The 15,041-nt window shown below is 36.0% G+C and overlaps 2 protein-coding genes across 12 annotated transcripts in view; one reads left to right on the forward strand and one right to left on the reverse strand.

Annotated features, from left to right (window-relative positions):
• The window catches only part of LOC139138965 (ELAV-like protein 4), a 31,676-nt gene extending 23,887 nt beyond the window's left edge, over positions 1 to 7,789 (reverse strand). For 2 of the 9 annotated variants that reach the window (XM_070707619.1, XM_070707614.1), the window contains exons 1-2: positions 7,634 to 7,771; positions 3,785 to 4,017 (exon numbers count right to left, since the gene is read on the reverse strand). In XM_070707619.1, the coding sequence (XP_070563720.1) occupies positions 3,785 to 4,001 (217 nt within the window). In that variant the 5' untranslated portion in view covers positions 4,002 to 4,017; positions 7,634 to 7,771. Of the gene's footprint in view, positions 1 to 3,784; positions 4,018 to 4,241; positions 4,348 to 7,379 lie in introns of those variants that run through there. The other 7 variants (XM_070707618.1, XM_070707615.1, XM_070707617.1 and 4 more) reach the window with 7 other exon arrangements.
• Positions 7,790 to 8,476: 687 nt separating this feature from the next.
• The window catches only part of LOC139138964 (cytosolic carboxypeptidase 6-like), a 54,476-nt gene continuing 47,911 nt past the window's right edge, over positions 8,477 to 15,041 (forward strand). For all 3 annotated transcript variants that reach the window (XM_070707610.1, XM_070707609.1, XM_070707611.1), the window contains exons 1-3: positions 8,477 to 8,626; positions 9,810 to 9,932; positions 12,037 to 12,161. In XM_070707610.1, coding sequence (XP_070563711.1) covers positions 8,602 to 8,626; positions 9,810 to 9,932; positions 12,037 to 12,161 — 273 coding nt within the window. In that variant the 5' untranslated portion in view covers positions 8,477 to 8,601. The remainder of the gene's footprint in view (positions 8,627 to 9,809; positions 9,933 to 12,036; positions 12,162 to 15,041) is intronic.

Below are 15,041 nucleotides of genomic sequence, written 5' to 3' on the forward strand. Positions count from 1 at the left end.
TGAAAGCTCTAAAAATGCTCATTACTCAAAGGATTTTACGAGAATTAAGAAAATTTTAAAATGCCAAGAACGGCAATACAGGATTTGAATACAGCTGCAAATTCTTTCTTGAAGGAATTTCTAGGAAATTCTACAAAGATATTTTGAATTTTAAAACATGTTCACTGTCTCATAATGTATGACAATTGATGACAACTCGCAGGATTCATCTTTGCACTTCTCTGAATACCCATCAATGCCAAACACTTTAACCACTCGCACACAAATCTCACAAAAATCATTTAGAAAATATGTTGAAAGGCATATCACTAAAGTGATTGACTACAGTCATAGCTTTCAGACAATTTTGTACACAGAGATCAATAAAGGTTATTTTTGTCACTGGAATAAAAAATCAAAGTTCTGACTGTATTCCACAATATCAGCAATCCTGTGTGTATTTCACAACAGTGATCCAAGAGGAAATAAAGGGAATGAAATCTATCAAGACATTTTTGCTCACATCTTAGGCAAAATTCTAAAATTGTAGCTTGCACACTTTGAGATAGTCATGACAGTTGAAAGTGAAAGTGTCATTAATATTTCCAACTGGAAAGTAAGGCACTCAAGGGGGAAAAAAAATTCTGGTATCTAGTTCTGCCATCTTCCTTGTAAAAATAGAATACTAGACATGGTATTCAGTAGCACAATCTCTTTATCTGATCTCTTGCCTTAACAACAGACTGCAACTACAGTCATCTGACAGGTTACTGCTGATATGTCAACTAAATACACAATATGGACTTAAATATTCAGTCAAAGATTCAGGAATAAAAAGAAATGCATATATTACAGTCTTTAAGAGGACTCCTTAAGTAAAATATATATCAGTTCTCTGATTTCATTAACCAATTGAACTCAACCATACAATTTGTACTCTAAAAGCAATTTTCCTTCTTCAGTATGAATATGCCATCATAGCAACAGGAAGAAAGCCCTATTAAAATTTCAGTGTGGCTTAAGCAAAAATGGGTAACTGGTACATTTCCCTTTCTCTCCTTTTTTACCCAAATATAGGCAAGATTTTTATACTTCTATAAACCAGACTGTTTGGACCTTGAAAAACCCATCCATCAAATTCTTCAGCCTTTCATGTCAGTTTATCGTATTTTATAGCCTGTCACCGTATGAATTTGAGTTATGAATAGTAATTATTTCCATGTCCTTTGTTACATAAAACTAGTCTAACACAGGATAGGTTCATGCTGGCTAGTTCTTTAAACATATGCAGTATCAATGGCAAAGAATACTCTATATTGCTTCTGCACAAAATTTTAATACTTTACAAAATGCCTGCCCACAGGTAGGGGAAATGTAAGCTTCTCACCATCGACCAACAAGGAGCTACAAATATGATACAATTTAAGTTCTCATTGGAGTCTCAATTTACATTCTCCTCTCCATATAACTTTTTAAAATTCAAATCTGTATGCAAATTCTTAATTCGCGAATTCCAGTATGCCACTGTATCTGATCATGGACAAGTTTCTGGTTTCAGCTGGTGAACGTTTCAGGGCAATGTCACTGCCTGTGGAGTCATCTTGACTTTATTACGCTTGAAATATAGCAGAGGGCCCTACATTAGTTGCATATTTGGCTGAAAACTATCTCCAACCAACAACTGTTCCCATCTATCTCAAGAATTCCACCCCATACCTAAACAAACAGTTGGACTTCCAGTGTAACCGATGACCCTGTTGTGGGCATGCTGCAGTTTCCACCGAACCAATCTGCTTCCTAAGAAAGCAGGGATCCATGACTAATTTTTTTTTTTTTTTTTACGTTTCATCTCATCTTTGATATCAAACCCCGTTTTATATAACCTGCTTCAGTAATAATCAGAAAGCATGGTGTTTTTACTGTGAGCATTGACGATCAACAGCTGAAAAAACAGCCTAGTTTTATACTTCACTGTTTGCTGGGCTCATTACATACCTGCAAGTCTGAAGACCTGGGACAAAAAATTCCAAAACCTCTAAACACACATGCTTAAATCATATACAAATTTGACATTGAAGACTATGAAGGTTCAGGGCTGAGCAAGTGATACTCATTTCTCAAGTTGGGGGGGGGGGGGGGGGGGGGGGAGAGAGAATCAGAAACATGGATATGCAAATCATTACTTGCTGGTTCAAATGACTTGTGTGAAGGAAATCTCAATGTCATCCTAACTGATTTTGGTTGTCCTGGACATAATCTTCATATTTACAACATCTTATTTGATACAGACCTTTGGTTGGCCAAAAACATTAATCATAGCAAAAGATGTGGTCACAGGCATAGGGACCATCAGATTTGATCAACACTGGGGACAATTTCATACATCTAAGTCATTCAACTAACATCTTCATAGGGATTCCTACATCTGACATGTTATAGATCCATTTTGTATGGGGAGCAAACATTCACATAGAAAAATCTCCTGCCCCCATTTCCTCATAAATGGGTCAAAACCCCTACCATTATGGCTATTGAAGGGTTAAACTCAACTTAAACATACATTCGATGACCTCGTAAAATTTCTTTCACAGCAAAACTGCTTCACCCTGGGATTCAATACTTCAGAGTTGCAAACTGTCTGATTGGACAAAAAATTGAACAAAATCTTAACATATTTCTGCTCAAAAAGTCCACTTTTACTGTAGTAAAACAGACTGGTATGACAATTAGGTGGCAAAAAGAAGTTTTTGTGGGAAATTCTGATTTTTCAATTTATATTATTATAACAGAGCATGGCAGTGTGGCTTGAAACAAACCAAAGTGAATCTTAGTCATTGGTATCTCATTACTCGTGGTCGTTTGGAAGTAAGCTGAAAATTGATCATAACAAATGGGCTTTGGTTGGAAGCTAGATCAAACATGCAATTTATGCAGGTGATTTCTATCAAGCAAAGACAAGTCCATCACATAATGGCATGCTCTTTATGCATGTAAAGTAGATGGTACCCAGATGACACCTGAGCCATTATCTATTGCTGTTTATGAAGCCGTAAAACTTATCTGCTCTTCTGAATTCCGAATAACTATTGAAATGAACTTCAACCAATTATGCTATTACACTCTCTGAATTTTATGCAGATGTTGTTCAGTGAGAATTGAAGCCAACAGAAAAATATGAACATCTGACTGTTTCAATCTTGGTCTTGGACGGTGTCAAATTCAAAGCAAAGACAATAATTCACCTTGTATACAGTGAATGGCGCATTAATTTAGACAACCTCACTGCAAAATGCCCTTTTAAAATCTTGTACTACAATTTAACTTGCTTGCTAGAATCAATCTTGAGAACTGGTAAATCACTCTTTTGTTTCTGAATATTGATTTCACCGAATGTCTGCTTTCATCACAGCATACAAACTGAACAAAAAAAAATACGCAAACCGGATGTGGTCAGTTTGGTCAATATAATGGCAAACCATTCTACCCTAAAAGCTCAGCTTGACCTTTGCCACAAAACCCACTATGCATGAAAAATTAGCAACAAACATTTTGGCAGATGTTGTGGTCTGGCCAGACTTGCTCAGTCTTACGATTGTTCCAGCATTATAATGACATGTTTTGAATTAAGGAGGGCTTAAAAACTGAAAACTTCCAAAATAAGATTTTTCGATTGGGAGTGGAGGGGTAATTTTAACCATTAAATGTTGCTTACCATCACCTTTTAATGTAACAGCAACTTGGGATAGAAAAGCAACACCGCTTAAATTACATTCAAATAGCACTCTAAGATCATACATAATCTTACCTGTAATTTTGTCGCGGATAAGCTTACATGATTCTATCTCTCCAATACTACTAAATAAAGATTTGATTTCTTCTTGAGTCATGGTTTGGGGTAGATAGTTGATGATCAAATTTGTTTTTGTATCTTCAATCCCTGGGGGCACAATACCACCGTTGTTACGCATAATTCCATTCTGTTGAGTCTCCACTAATGTGTTTGCAGTTACTTGTGTGTCCATCTTCTAATTTAAAATTCTGTAAAATCATTTTAAAATAAAAGAAAGGGGAAAATAGGGGAAAAACAAAGGAAAAACAAATATAACAAAAGAAAGTGCCAAATGAACATAATACAGAAAACAAAATTACAAATATGAAAAGAAATTTGAAATAAACAAAAGGAGAGGAGAAAAAAGAAAATCCATTAGTATATTCAACGACAAAAGTTTGATTAACGTAATTGTTAGAATTTTAAAGTATACTGTTTTGTCCAAAGGAGTCCCGCAACTGTCCCGCTATTATATTTTACACAGCAGATGCTATATGGATATATATATAATGCTCGCCCAGGAAACTTGAAACTGGTTTCTGAAAGAAAACCACAAGAAGCTGCAATAAGAAATCAGAAAAAACAAACATTTCTATAAACCAACTGAAAATTGTCCTAAAACCTATTTTTGTATGGGCAATTCAATTTTCAAGTTTGTTTGGAGTAATTTTCTGGGCTATACACTTTTCGGTTATTCTTCCCAATCATTTTATGGTCAGAGGGCAACAGCTATAATTTAGATTTACTGTTGCTCAATATTACAGACAGACTGCTCTACATTTACATTTAAAATAAAATATTAACTACATCTCTTAACAACCTATGGTGTATGCATGCCATTTCGATTAGTTTATGCAACTCTAGATAAAAACCCAACATCATTAATAACCACTGTTCTAAACTTTTAAAGGCTTTTTACAGTGAGATAAAACAAAAAAGCAAGTGATAGCATAGAATTTTTCTCAATTCATACTGCTGGAAGTGATCCACCCTACCATTTGTTTACATCTCTTTTGCTCAAGATTTATTACATTGACACAAAGAACACTATTCACGCATTATTTTTTTCTAGTGAGCTGCAAAATTTTAGAAAGTTGTCTAATCACAGACTTTGATGCATATGAAAAGGGTTATAAAGAGTTCTGTCCTTTACCCTGTACAAAACAAGTGTATCACAAAAGCTATTGGAAATGTCCTTAGCTATAAAAATAGAGATTGATTAAAACAGGGTCACTGTCTGTCATGTAAAATATATGTGCTAAAGGTGTTTGTGGTGTCTAAAAAAAGCCAAACATATCAAAATCCGACACTGTATAATGTTCTCAATTGGAAGCATGGGCTAACTCACATTTCACGGACAGGGATAAGAAAGTACTATTTTTAATAGTTAGTCGATGTTCTAAAAATCAATACTTCTTCACAAACTGAATCAATATTTATCACAGTCAAAAAACAAATACACAGGACAGATTCAATACATCTCAGAACTCAAATTTTATGTCAAGCATACACTGTACAATGAACAAGCTTATTTTTTTTAAAGATGAATCTTCACAATTTATACAATTAAATGGCGTCGGAATTAGTGATTAATAGGAAACTATATTCCATTGCTGTCAAAGATGTTAAACTGAAGATGAAAGAAAACATATAAAGCAATTGGACAGCATAAAAATAGGACCATGTCAAAATTACCTTGCAGGCTTAGAGTTGGCAGGGAATGTGCTATAAGATCAAGATACTTAAAAGGTTGGGTCCCACATTGTGTGTTGCAACTTGGCCAGAGAAAAGACTCCTGTGGCAAATTCCCAATAGGAGGTAGCAATTTATGCAGACAGCCTATACTTTCCTCAATTCACTGAAAATTCAAATAAATTACTGAAGGTCCTTGGGGACTGGGGCTCAGAAGTTACTTTTGCTAGTAAATTACACCCTCAATCAAGAAAGTGCTTCCATTTCATTTCTAATAATGCAATCTTCCAGTTCATGCATACACAACAACTGTCTGACATAAACACGGCTCCCTCGTCAATGCCTGAATGAATTTTATTTCACATCGCCTTGTATAGAATTTCTCTGTGCAGAAATTAAATTTAAACATGTGAATAACACCAGCTTCTATAGAATGCTCACCAAGTCATTCAGGTTTCCATAACTAGAAAAATTCAAGTGACCACTGGCCATCTCAATAACATTATGTACAAATTTTTATTTTTTTACATTTTTTACTTCACACTTCCTATTGGTTTAAAAATTTTAAAAACGCATCTACATTTGTGTACAGCAATTCGTCTTCAACAAAATGAGCTTTCCTGTTCAAATTGGTTATCAAAAATTTGTTGAAAAGATGAAAGTTCAGAGGTGTCTCGTAATGGATGTATCATATCTAGGAAAAAATAAAGTATATTGTTTGTAATTCGCACCAAAAGTTGACACTGACAACAAAAAAAGCTGTAGTAACAATAAGAGACGTAAAATGCTCATTTGAGATAAAATTTCTATGCTGTGGCTCATTATTAGAAGATTTTTCATTTTTTTTCTGACATGCAATTTCAGCAGGTATCACTACAAGCTTCTATAAGGCTGCAAACAACTATAGTCTCATTCTCGTGCCAATAGTCGGCTACCTGCGAAGTTAGCTACAGTCTCCGTTTTGATTTTCCCTGTCTGAGATGGTGGCCTTGTTTGAAGCATTAACGTTAGACACGAAATGTTGCCTGTATAAATTGCAAACCAAAAACAAAGCCTACAGTCAAAATACTACCCGCTTTTGTTTGTGACAATGGGCTGATAAAGACGGGGTAAACAATGAAACGCAAGTTCTCAAACAATCTAACGGTATTCGGACAAATCTTACAGACAAAATTCGTAAAGTATTGATTCCTTGTCTGGAACCCCCTTCCTCAAATCGAAATGGAGTTAGTTTTTCGGTTCAATATTCACCCGTCCAATTTCCCGCAGTGGTAATAGGGCGCAACTAGCGTGTAACGGCCCAGTGGAGAGTCGTGTACAGCTGCAACTAAAATTGTAACAATGACACCCGTGGACCACGTCAAGTGTAGCAAAATTTTGCTAGTTGCCGAATCCCGCCCAAAAATATAAAAAAAAAATTTGTTGTGTTGCTTTTCAAATATATAAAATGGCGAACTGAAAACTCATTTCGAACGCTTTCATTGCATACTGTGTAACGGGAAAATTTGTCACCTTGCACGTTATCAGCGATAGAAGCCAACTATAAGCTCTCAGACGGACACACAAAGCTTGTATTCAAACCACGTGTTCGGAAGTTTGGACAGGGCTTCGTTCAGTCGTATGTCAGGCCAGGAAATTCCGCACAACCAGAAAACGGGCAGTAAAGATAAGCAATAACTACGTCCTGGTGTTTTGTGATAAACCATTTTCTAATTTGGTGGCAGGAACTAGACTTTCGATACGCGGTTTACCCTTACTCTGACTGAAAACATGCACATTTTCCGGACGTCTCGCTAAATGTTTTCAAATGTGGGAGACGTACCGAGCTTGACAGCACTAGCACTGAGCAGATATGTGCAAACTAAAGACATGTACTCACCCTTTTTCCTTGTTTCTTCAAACGACGAAGCGGCAGCTTTCTTGCAACAAAGTCTTAAATTTTAAAGCTGGCTCCCAGCAATAAAAAATAGCAGAGGCAGCAGCTATTTCAGGGTTACACTAAAAATTTGTCAAAACGTGCTCTACAAGATGGCGTAGTGTCGACTGAGAAATGACCGTATATAAACTTTGGCCGATAAAACCCTACTCTTTGATAGTAAATACGCCTTACACGGCGTAGCTATAAATGCTTACTAGAAATAACTGATAACGGGTTAAAATGAGGATTTTGGTGCCAACAAAAAACGGTTGTCAATGTGGTGTTCTAAGGTGACAGAACGTAACAGGACACAATATGTGCTGAGCACTGTACAACAAAAATAACTTCCTCAGAAAATTGCACACATCTATGTAAGCCCCAGTACGCACTGTAACAATCCGCTCAGTAAAATAGTACCAACTGAATGGCGGTTTTTTTGCATGACAAGACCGGGCGATATTATTGAAACATGGCTCAAATGAACACAAAATAATTTTTGCCAATTATTGAGTTGAACATTACGATCAAAATTTCATAAAATTTCGGGTTAACCGGTTTCAATTAGAATTATGATAAAGGCATACAGATGTGATGAGGCGGTATGACCCCAAAATCATGACGTAATGCATTTGTTAGTGTGTCCAGACATAAAGCCCTAGCCCGCATAGCGTACAACCTACGTACGGTGCATACCGCGGGAAACGAAAGGATCTCAGACGCAAACAATGAGTTATGCATGGCTCTCCCGAACAAACTCAGTTTATTGAGAACCCAAAATAATACAATACATGATATGAAAGTACGCAGGATGCCGCTTCAGTCGGTAGTCACCGCCGCCGTGCCGCTTGCCTACTTTCCCGTGGATTTAGCTTGCCCGCGTCTCCGTGCAAGGAGAAGACTGTTTCATTTGGAATGCGCGGCACGTATGAATGCAGAAGGCAACGAGATATTTAAGTTTCTGGGAAATATTTCAAAAGAATTCACTTAAGCACACTCCATGCTACTAAGCGTATTAAATTGGCGAGTGAACGTATGAGTAACGGTATACCGTTATAATTGCCACCCCAACCAAAATTTGAGAAGTAAATATTTTGAAATATTTGATCACTGTCACCCCTGTCTGGTAAATGGTTTTGTCCAATAGTTACTGTGGACAGTATCGCAAAGGTAGTTGGGTATAAAAATGGCGGACAAGAAGATTGACTCAGGTGAGTACGTTAAGAGTAGAAGAGTCTGCTTTAACAGTTCATACGTACATTTTGATCAAAATCAGCAGAGTATTAGGAGAACAATTTCTTGACAGTTTGAAATTGAATATCAATGACAGCGGTTTATTTTTCGACCGCTCAGTATATAGTCTGGCTATCCCGACTGGAAAACTGTTATGAGACTGCTGGCGAAGCTGTTTGTGTTATGTATCTCCGTCGGTCCACACGAGACAATCTGACAAAATGTTAAACGGAACAAAACATCTCATGTATAAATTTAAGGATAGTCTACAGATATACATGTCGGAAACAGTTTAACTCTCGAAAAAGTCCAACTTTTTGCCGTGGTCAATTAACCGTGTTTGTTGCCATTTCTTTCCTGCAAATACTTGACGCAGTTTTGTTGCCATGGTAATAGTTTCAACCGATTTAGCATATGTCCAGTGAGGTCGCTTATCCAATTTTTGTCGACTATCCTGTTATCACTGACGCATAAGAATGCATACGTTGACTTACCGCGCGAGAAAGTACAATCTGTACGGCCCTTCATACTACCTGTGCCTGTGGCATAGCTTTGATTTTTGAGATGTTTTTGTGCCCATGACGGTATCTGAATCTGTCACACTGTAACACTATTAATATAGCATTATAAATATTACAGAGACAGTTGATGTTTCAGTATATTTACAAAATTAATTTGTTTTTACATCCATAACAAAAATGCTTACTCCTGTGAAAGATGTGTTTCATTGTCAAATGCTGGACACTCAGCATACCATTGGGAAAAGTAGGGGAACATATCTGATGTACAGAACATACCAATGAACAAGAAATGTTATCAAAAAAAACAAAGTATGTGAAAATGGATGACAGTTGTCAAAAAGTCACCGCTACTATACTTTTACACATGAACTTCAGTGCCTAAAACCACAGTCCTCGTTGCTAAGTTTTTGCAGTAGTTCTTTATTAAATTGACCATTAACATGGAGTTAGTCCTTTGTTTTCGCCATCGAAAAAATTATCAAGTGAATAAATTTGCATTAAAATAATTCTGATATCTTACATGCTTCTTTAGTCTTAATTTAATTGTATCAATTTCTAGGAGCGTAACCACAAAAACATAAGGCAATAGCAGTTGTAAAACAACATGTATCTTACGTGTGATTTTATTTTATACCTGTAGGTAGTGATGATGGTAGTGACGAAGGTGTTGTTGGAAATGTCAACAAGTTTGCTGTTGTTCCTCCAGGTTATAGTGGCAGACCCAAAAAGGGGCATTTAGTTTTTGATGCTTGTTTTGAATGCGGTGAGTAGTTTTTGATGCTTGTTTTGAATGGGGTAAGTTGTAGAAAAAAGACAAGAAAACAGTAATGTTGTATGTCATCTATAACATTGAATATACACAAGTGATATACTGTCTGTAGGTCTTGATGAGAACCTGAGAACCTCTAAAAGATTGAAATTTAATTCAAAGTAACTGAAAAAACAATGGTCACTGATTACCAATTAGGTCAAATTTCAATTTCGTACACTTGAAAGAAAGTTATAAATTCCCCGTTCTAAGCTCAAGAATATAAGATTTTGTTGTGATCAAGGTTTTGAGATGTCATCGAATAGCATGGTCTTCTGTTGTCATGTTGCTGTTAAACCTCATCGGTATACTGTCACCTGTTCCAATTTTGCCACAGTTACCATGGAAAGAGAAAATCTAACCAATCACAGATTTTAAGTGGGTGGCCACTTTTTAAAAACAGCGCCCTCACAAAGGCATTTTGAATACCAAGGAATGCCCCTTTGACCATATATGGGCGTATTTAGATTACAGGTGACTGTATGCTGTTAAACCTCATCAGTGCACTGTATCAAAACTCAAAACAACTTGAGTGAAAATCAGCAACCTGTATCTATCTGTCCTGAACAGAAAATGCTTGTTAAAGCACACAGGTTTTCGGTGAACATTTTGAATACAGCCTCCTTGTAATTGTAAGATATTTGTACATAATCGTAAACCACATTGTCTACAAGCATCTTTACAGCAACAGCTGCATAGGTTCGTAGAACAGGAAAAAAAGATCTAACTTGCAAGAATGACATCTACATGGCACTACATAGCAGAGAGTGCAGTTAGCAACATATCTGCCCCCTCCCTCCATGATAAAGACGGAAAGGGTAGCTATCTGTAACACAAAAGATACTAAATAAAGATGTGTGGGAAATCATGTGATAAGGAAGTATGTAAATTTTGTTTTAGCGTCTATATATGTGATTGGTTGGTGAGAAGGAAAAGTTGCCTGTGATCTGATTACCAATGCACTATATGTAGACCCTCAGATCCAAAAGTTAAATGCTTAATAAAAAGGCAAAAATAATTTCAGAACAGTGAACTTTTTGTTGTTACCTTGCTACACTTAGAATTGACACTGTATGTAAGCATTTTCACTTGTGTTGTTTTCTTGTCAGTAGTTGGACCTTGTGAGCCTAATGAAAGAAAGCAAAAAAGGAAGACAAAACAAAAACAAAATATTATTTCACAGTATCAGTGTTTAGTATACTTAGGATAAGAAACATATCTGTTATATCTTTTGGCCCAATCCAGCCATTTTAGCTGTTGTAATGGTATTTTGTCAAATCGCTAACAATCCTCAGAGCTTGTCTGCATTGTAGACATGATAATATCAACCATGGACATGTAAATTTCAACTAGTCTCACATCATGAATTTCAAGAATTTAGAGGCAGAAATCCAAAACTTTTGAAATGTTTTGCAGATATCAGATGCAATATGACATTTATAGATTTTGGCCAACAAGATTTTGTGTTGATTTGAGAAATAGTGTGCTATATTTTATTCAGTGCATTGATATTGAATTATTGTGAAAAAGATACACGTATGGAGAGGAAATATTGTGCAAAAGCTATATATATTGGGACAAGAATGGAAATATTTAAAATGTAAAACTAAAAATTAGAACTGAAACTACTCATTCATTATTTATACCAATACACTGAAAAGTTGATGCAGAAACACAACGCAGTTTGTGGTCATAATCATTTTAATCCTATATAGGGACTTAAATTTGTGTAGGCGCCAATGTAGATTGCTTCAACAGAGTTGGAGTTTACCTTTGTGAAGATGCCTTAAGCAGTGTTGAGAGATGATTAGTAGCCATTAAGTAAGATCAATGGTCTAATTTAGATACATCTATGCTTGTCCGTAATTCACAGTAAATGCAATAAGATATTCATAATCCTGCATTTCCTGGGAAAATATTGAATTAAGAAAACAATAGGTTGTATTCAGCAACAAAGCAGTAATCATGATAGATGGAGGTTAAACCTCAAATTTCAAATATCCCATGACTGCCTTTTCTTCAGACGCAATTTCACTATTTCTGTTTTCTTGTTTCCCAGGTAACCTTGGCAGAGTCGACTACATCACTGAATATGAATATGATTTATTTATTAGACCAGATACGTGTAATCCACGATTTAGAGTGTGGTTTAATTTCACTGTGGAAAATGTCAGAGCAGACCAGGTAGAGTTGATTCATCTATTATTGAGTCTTTAGCCTCAAACAACTGTTTTGATACTGGGATAGAGTCAGCAGAGAATATATGTAATCTTCTACACCTGCAAAGCCAGTGTAAACACTGAACCGCAATTGACTGTCCCTGTCTACCTGTTGACTGTCGAAAGAAGGCATTAAATATCATGAACATTGATGGCTTCATTGCAGTCACCAGCTACATGTAATTTGATCTATTACCCCAACCATTGTAGGAGAACCAGGCCACTTTCATGCACCTATTTTTTGAATTTAAACTTCAACATTTTGCACGAAGAAAAATTGCACACAGGTTTTTGAAAATTGAGTAAGATGGAAATTCTGTGCAAAACCATATCATTAAAATTTATATAACCATATCATTCAATATTTGAATGATATGGTTATTGAGTTGTCAGTTAATATAGCGGATTCGTGTAAGAAGTAAAGATAACATGGTATAACATCATGTTGAGGTCACCCCCCCCCCCCCCCTCCATCCCCCCCCCCCCCCCCCCCCCCATGTTCTTATGTTCTCTGGACATTCAAAACAAGTTTTTAACCAATCATGGAGTTGTATTGTTTTATGCAGGTTTGCTCTCTTTATTGAATCAAGTAGAACTAACTGTCTAGACAACTTTGCATTATTTTTCAACATTCAAATGAACTGTGGAGACATGATGTAATCATATGTACACAAGTCTCCAAATCAAAATGATTAACTTGTATAACTTCAATGAGTTCAGTGGAAGCCAAACCACTGTATGATAAGAAAATCATATTTTTTCCAACCTTAAAATTCCCAGACATAAGAAAGACTGGGACAAAGTGAGAACTCTATTATACTTCCTGTTTGTATTTCAACCCAGTAAATTATACAATACCATCTTTACATGAATTCATGTTTGTTTGTTGAAAAACTGATGAAAGATTTACAGTTGCTATAAAGGTTACAGTCTAATGCAATATACATAATTTGCCTAAACTACAGCATGCGCAATATTCAGAAATTAAACATGGTTTATATTCAAGGTAAGCGGTAAGGCTGGCGCTATCACAAAGTTTCAGAGTATCCTATGAGTTAAGTGAGCCGGGGCAAGTCACAAGAATTACTTGACAAAGCCTCTCTTATTAACAGTCCTGTCTCAGCCACTCTCGACTAAATCATTTCACTAAATCATGTCCAGAATTTCTGATAAAGTCGTGGCTGTGACAAGCCATGCAATCTTTATATCATTCACGGGCTCATGACTTATACACTATGTCAAAAACAAACCTAATCATTGTGCACAAAAAAGAGCAGTCAACCCTGTCCCTTGTCATGAAGGTCATCGGCAGTCATGACCTTCGGTCACCAAAAGGTCATTTACTCCAGGTACCCTATGCAAATACAGTGCAATCAGGAGTTGCCCATGAACAGGGTTCCTTTTCCTGGGCAAAAGGTGCCGGCTAGCGACTCCGTTATGGAAGGAAATACAGTTTTCTATATCTACTGTTAACTGCACAGCAGTATTGCTGGAATTCAAAGAACGAAGATGTCATCTTGTCAAAGCATCGTTTTGTGTAACAGTAACATTGGCAAAAAATGTTTTTTTGTGAAAATGTTAACAATGTTAAATGTGACATTAAAGCACATTTGTATTTTATGTCGAGCAGCAATCAAAAGTCTCTAATAAGACAAAAATGAAATCATAAGATCCTGAAAGTTTGAAAATGGTGTTAACAAGCTGTAAAAGAGATAAACAACCAACAGATATTAATAGAATTGAAGTATTAAAACAAACAGTACATCAGACTGTTTCATTAAAACATGGTTCCAATATACCTGTCAAAAACAAGTGACTTTGATCAAAAAAGACTGAAACTAGGGTTGCAAATCTGTCTGTACCCATGTCCATGCTGAGATTATGCCATGTGTCTATGGCATGTACATGTAAGAGTTCTCTTATTACGAGGGACAATTCTTCTGAGTCTGTTTGTAGTTTAAGAAATTTGAAACTCAATTCATGCAAATAGCGCAGAAGATCATGGAGAACAAAGCTAAAAGTGAGTGTGATGACTCGTTCTTGTGAATCTTTTCTGGTTGTTGTAAAAAAAACAAACAAAAACAAAACAACAAATAAACATTAGTGAATACCCAATGACAGTCTGTTACTTCATATTGCTATTTATTTGATCAATGATATTTAATGAGACTCGAGGTTTAGTGAGATATAGATGGTTTAGAATTTGGAACTTGGACTTTAGAACTTGGACTGGACAAAATAAGGGGAAAAGTGATTTTAGGAAATCAAATTTCTGTAAAGATTAATTAAAGTAATTTTTCAGAGATTGCAAAGTTCAAATGACATATATCAAGGCATTAAGTGGTTTAAGGTTTTAAAATGTCTTCAATTTACAGAAAAGATATGTCTGCCTATTAAAGATTGGTGAAGTGAATGTAATATAGCAGGAAGGGTACATACTACATGTGGTGTAGAGCAACAGAGACTTAATTGTTATATTATAAACAATAAATGATCTGTTCTAGAGTCAGCTTTCACCAAGTGACATCTCTAACATATCACGGGCAACCTCAGGGGGTGGGGGAGCATTTTTGCCTTTCACATCAATTTATCTTTTTGAGCTGTGCAAGATGTATGAAATGGTGTACTTTTCAGACCAGTGGACAGTAATTCATCTAAACTTTCCTGTCATGCTAAAATCAAGACATCTCCCAGTGCTCAGTGCATTCATCAATCTTCAGGCAGTGCATAGATACACTTTCAAGGGCTAAAACTGACTTGCAACAAAATGTGACATTTCCTGATTCTTGGTCTTTTATTTATGATCTACAATGTTTCAATTCCTTTCTCTGATGTTTTTCCTGTT

This window comes from Ptychodera flava, chromosome 8, assembly GCF_041260155.1.
Source record: "Ptychodera flava strain L36383 chromosome 8, AS_Pfla_20210202, whole genome shotgun sequence".
Classification (NCBI taxonomy): domain Eukaryota; kingdom Metazoa; phylum Hemichordata; class Enteropneusta; family Ptychoderidae; genus Ptychodera; species Ptychodera flava.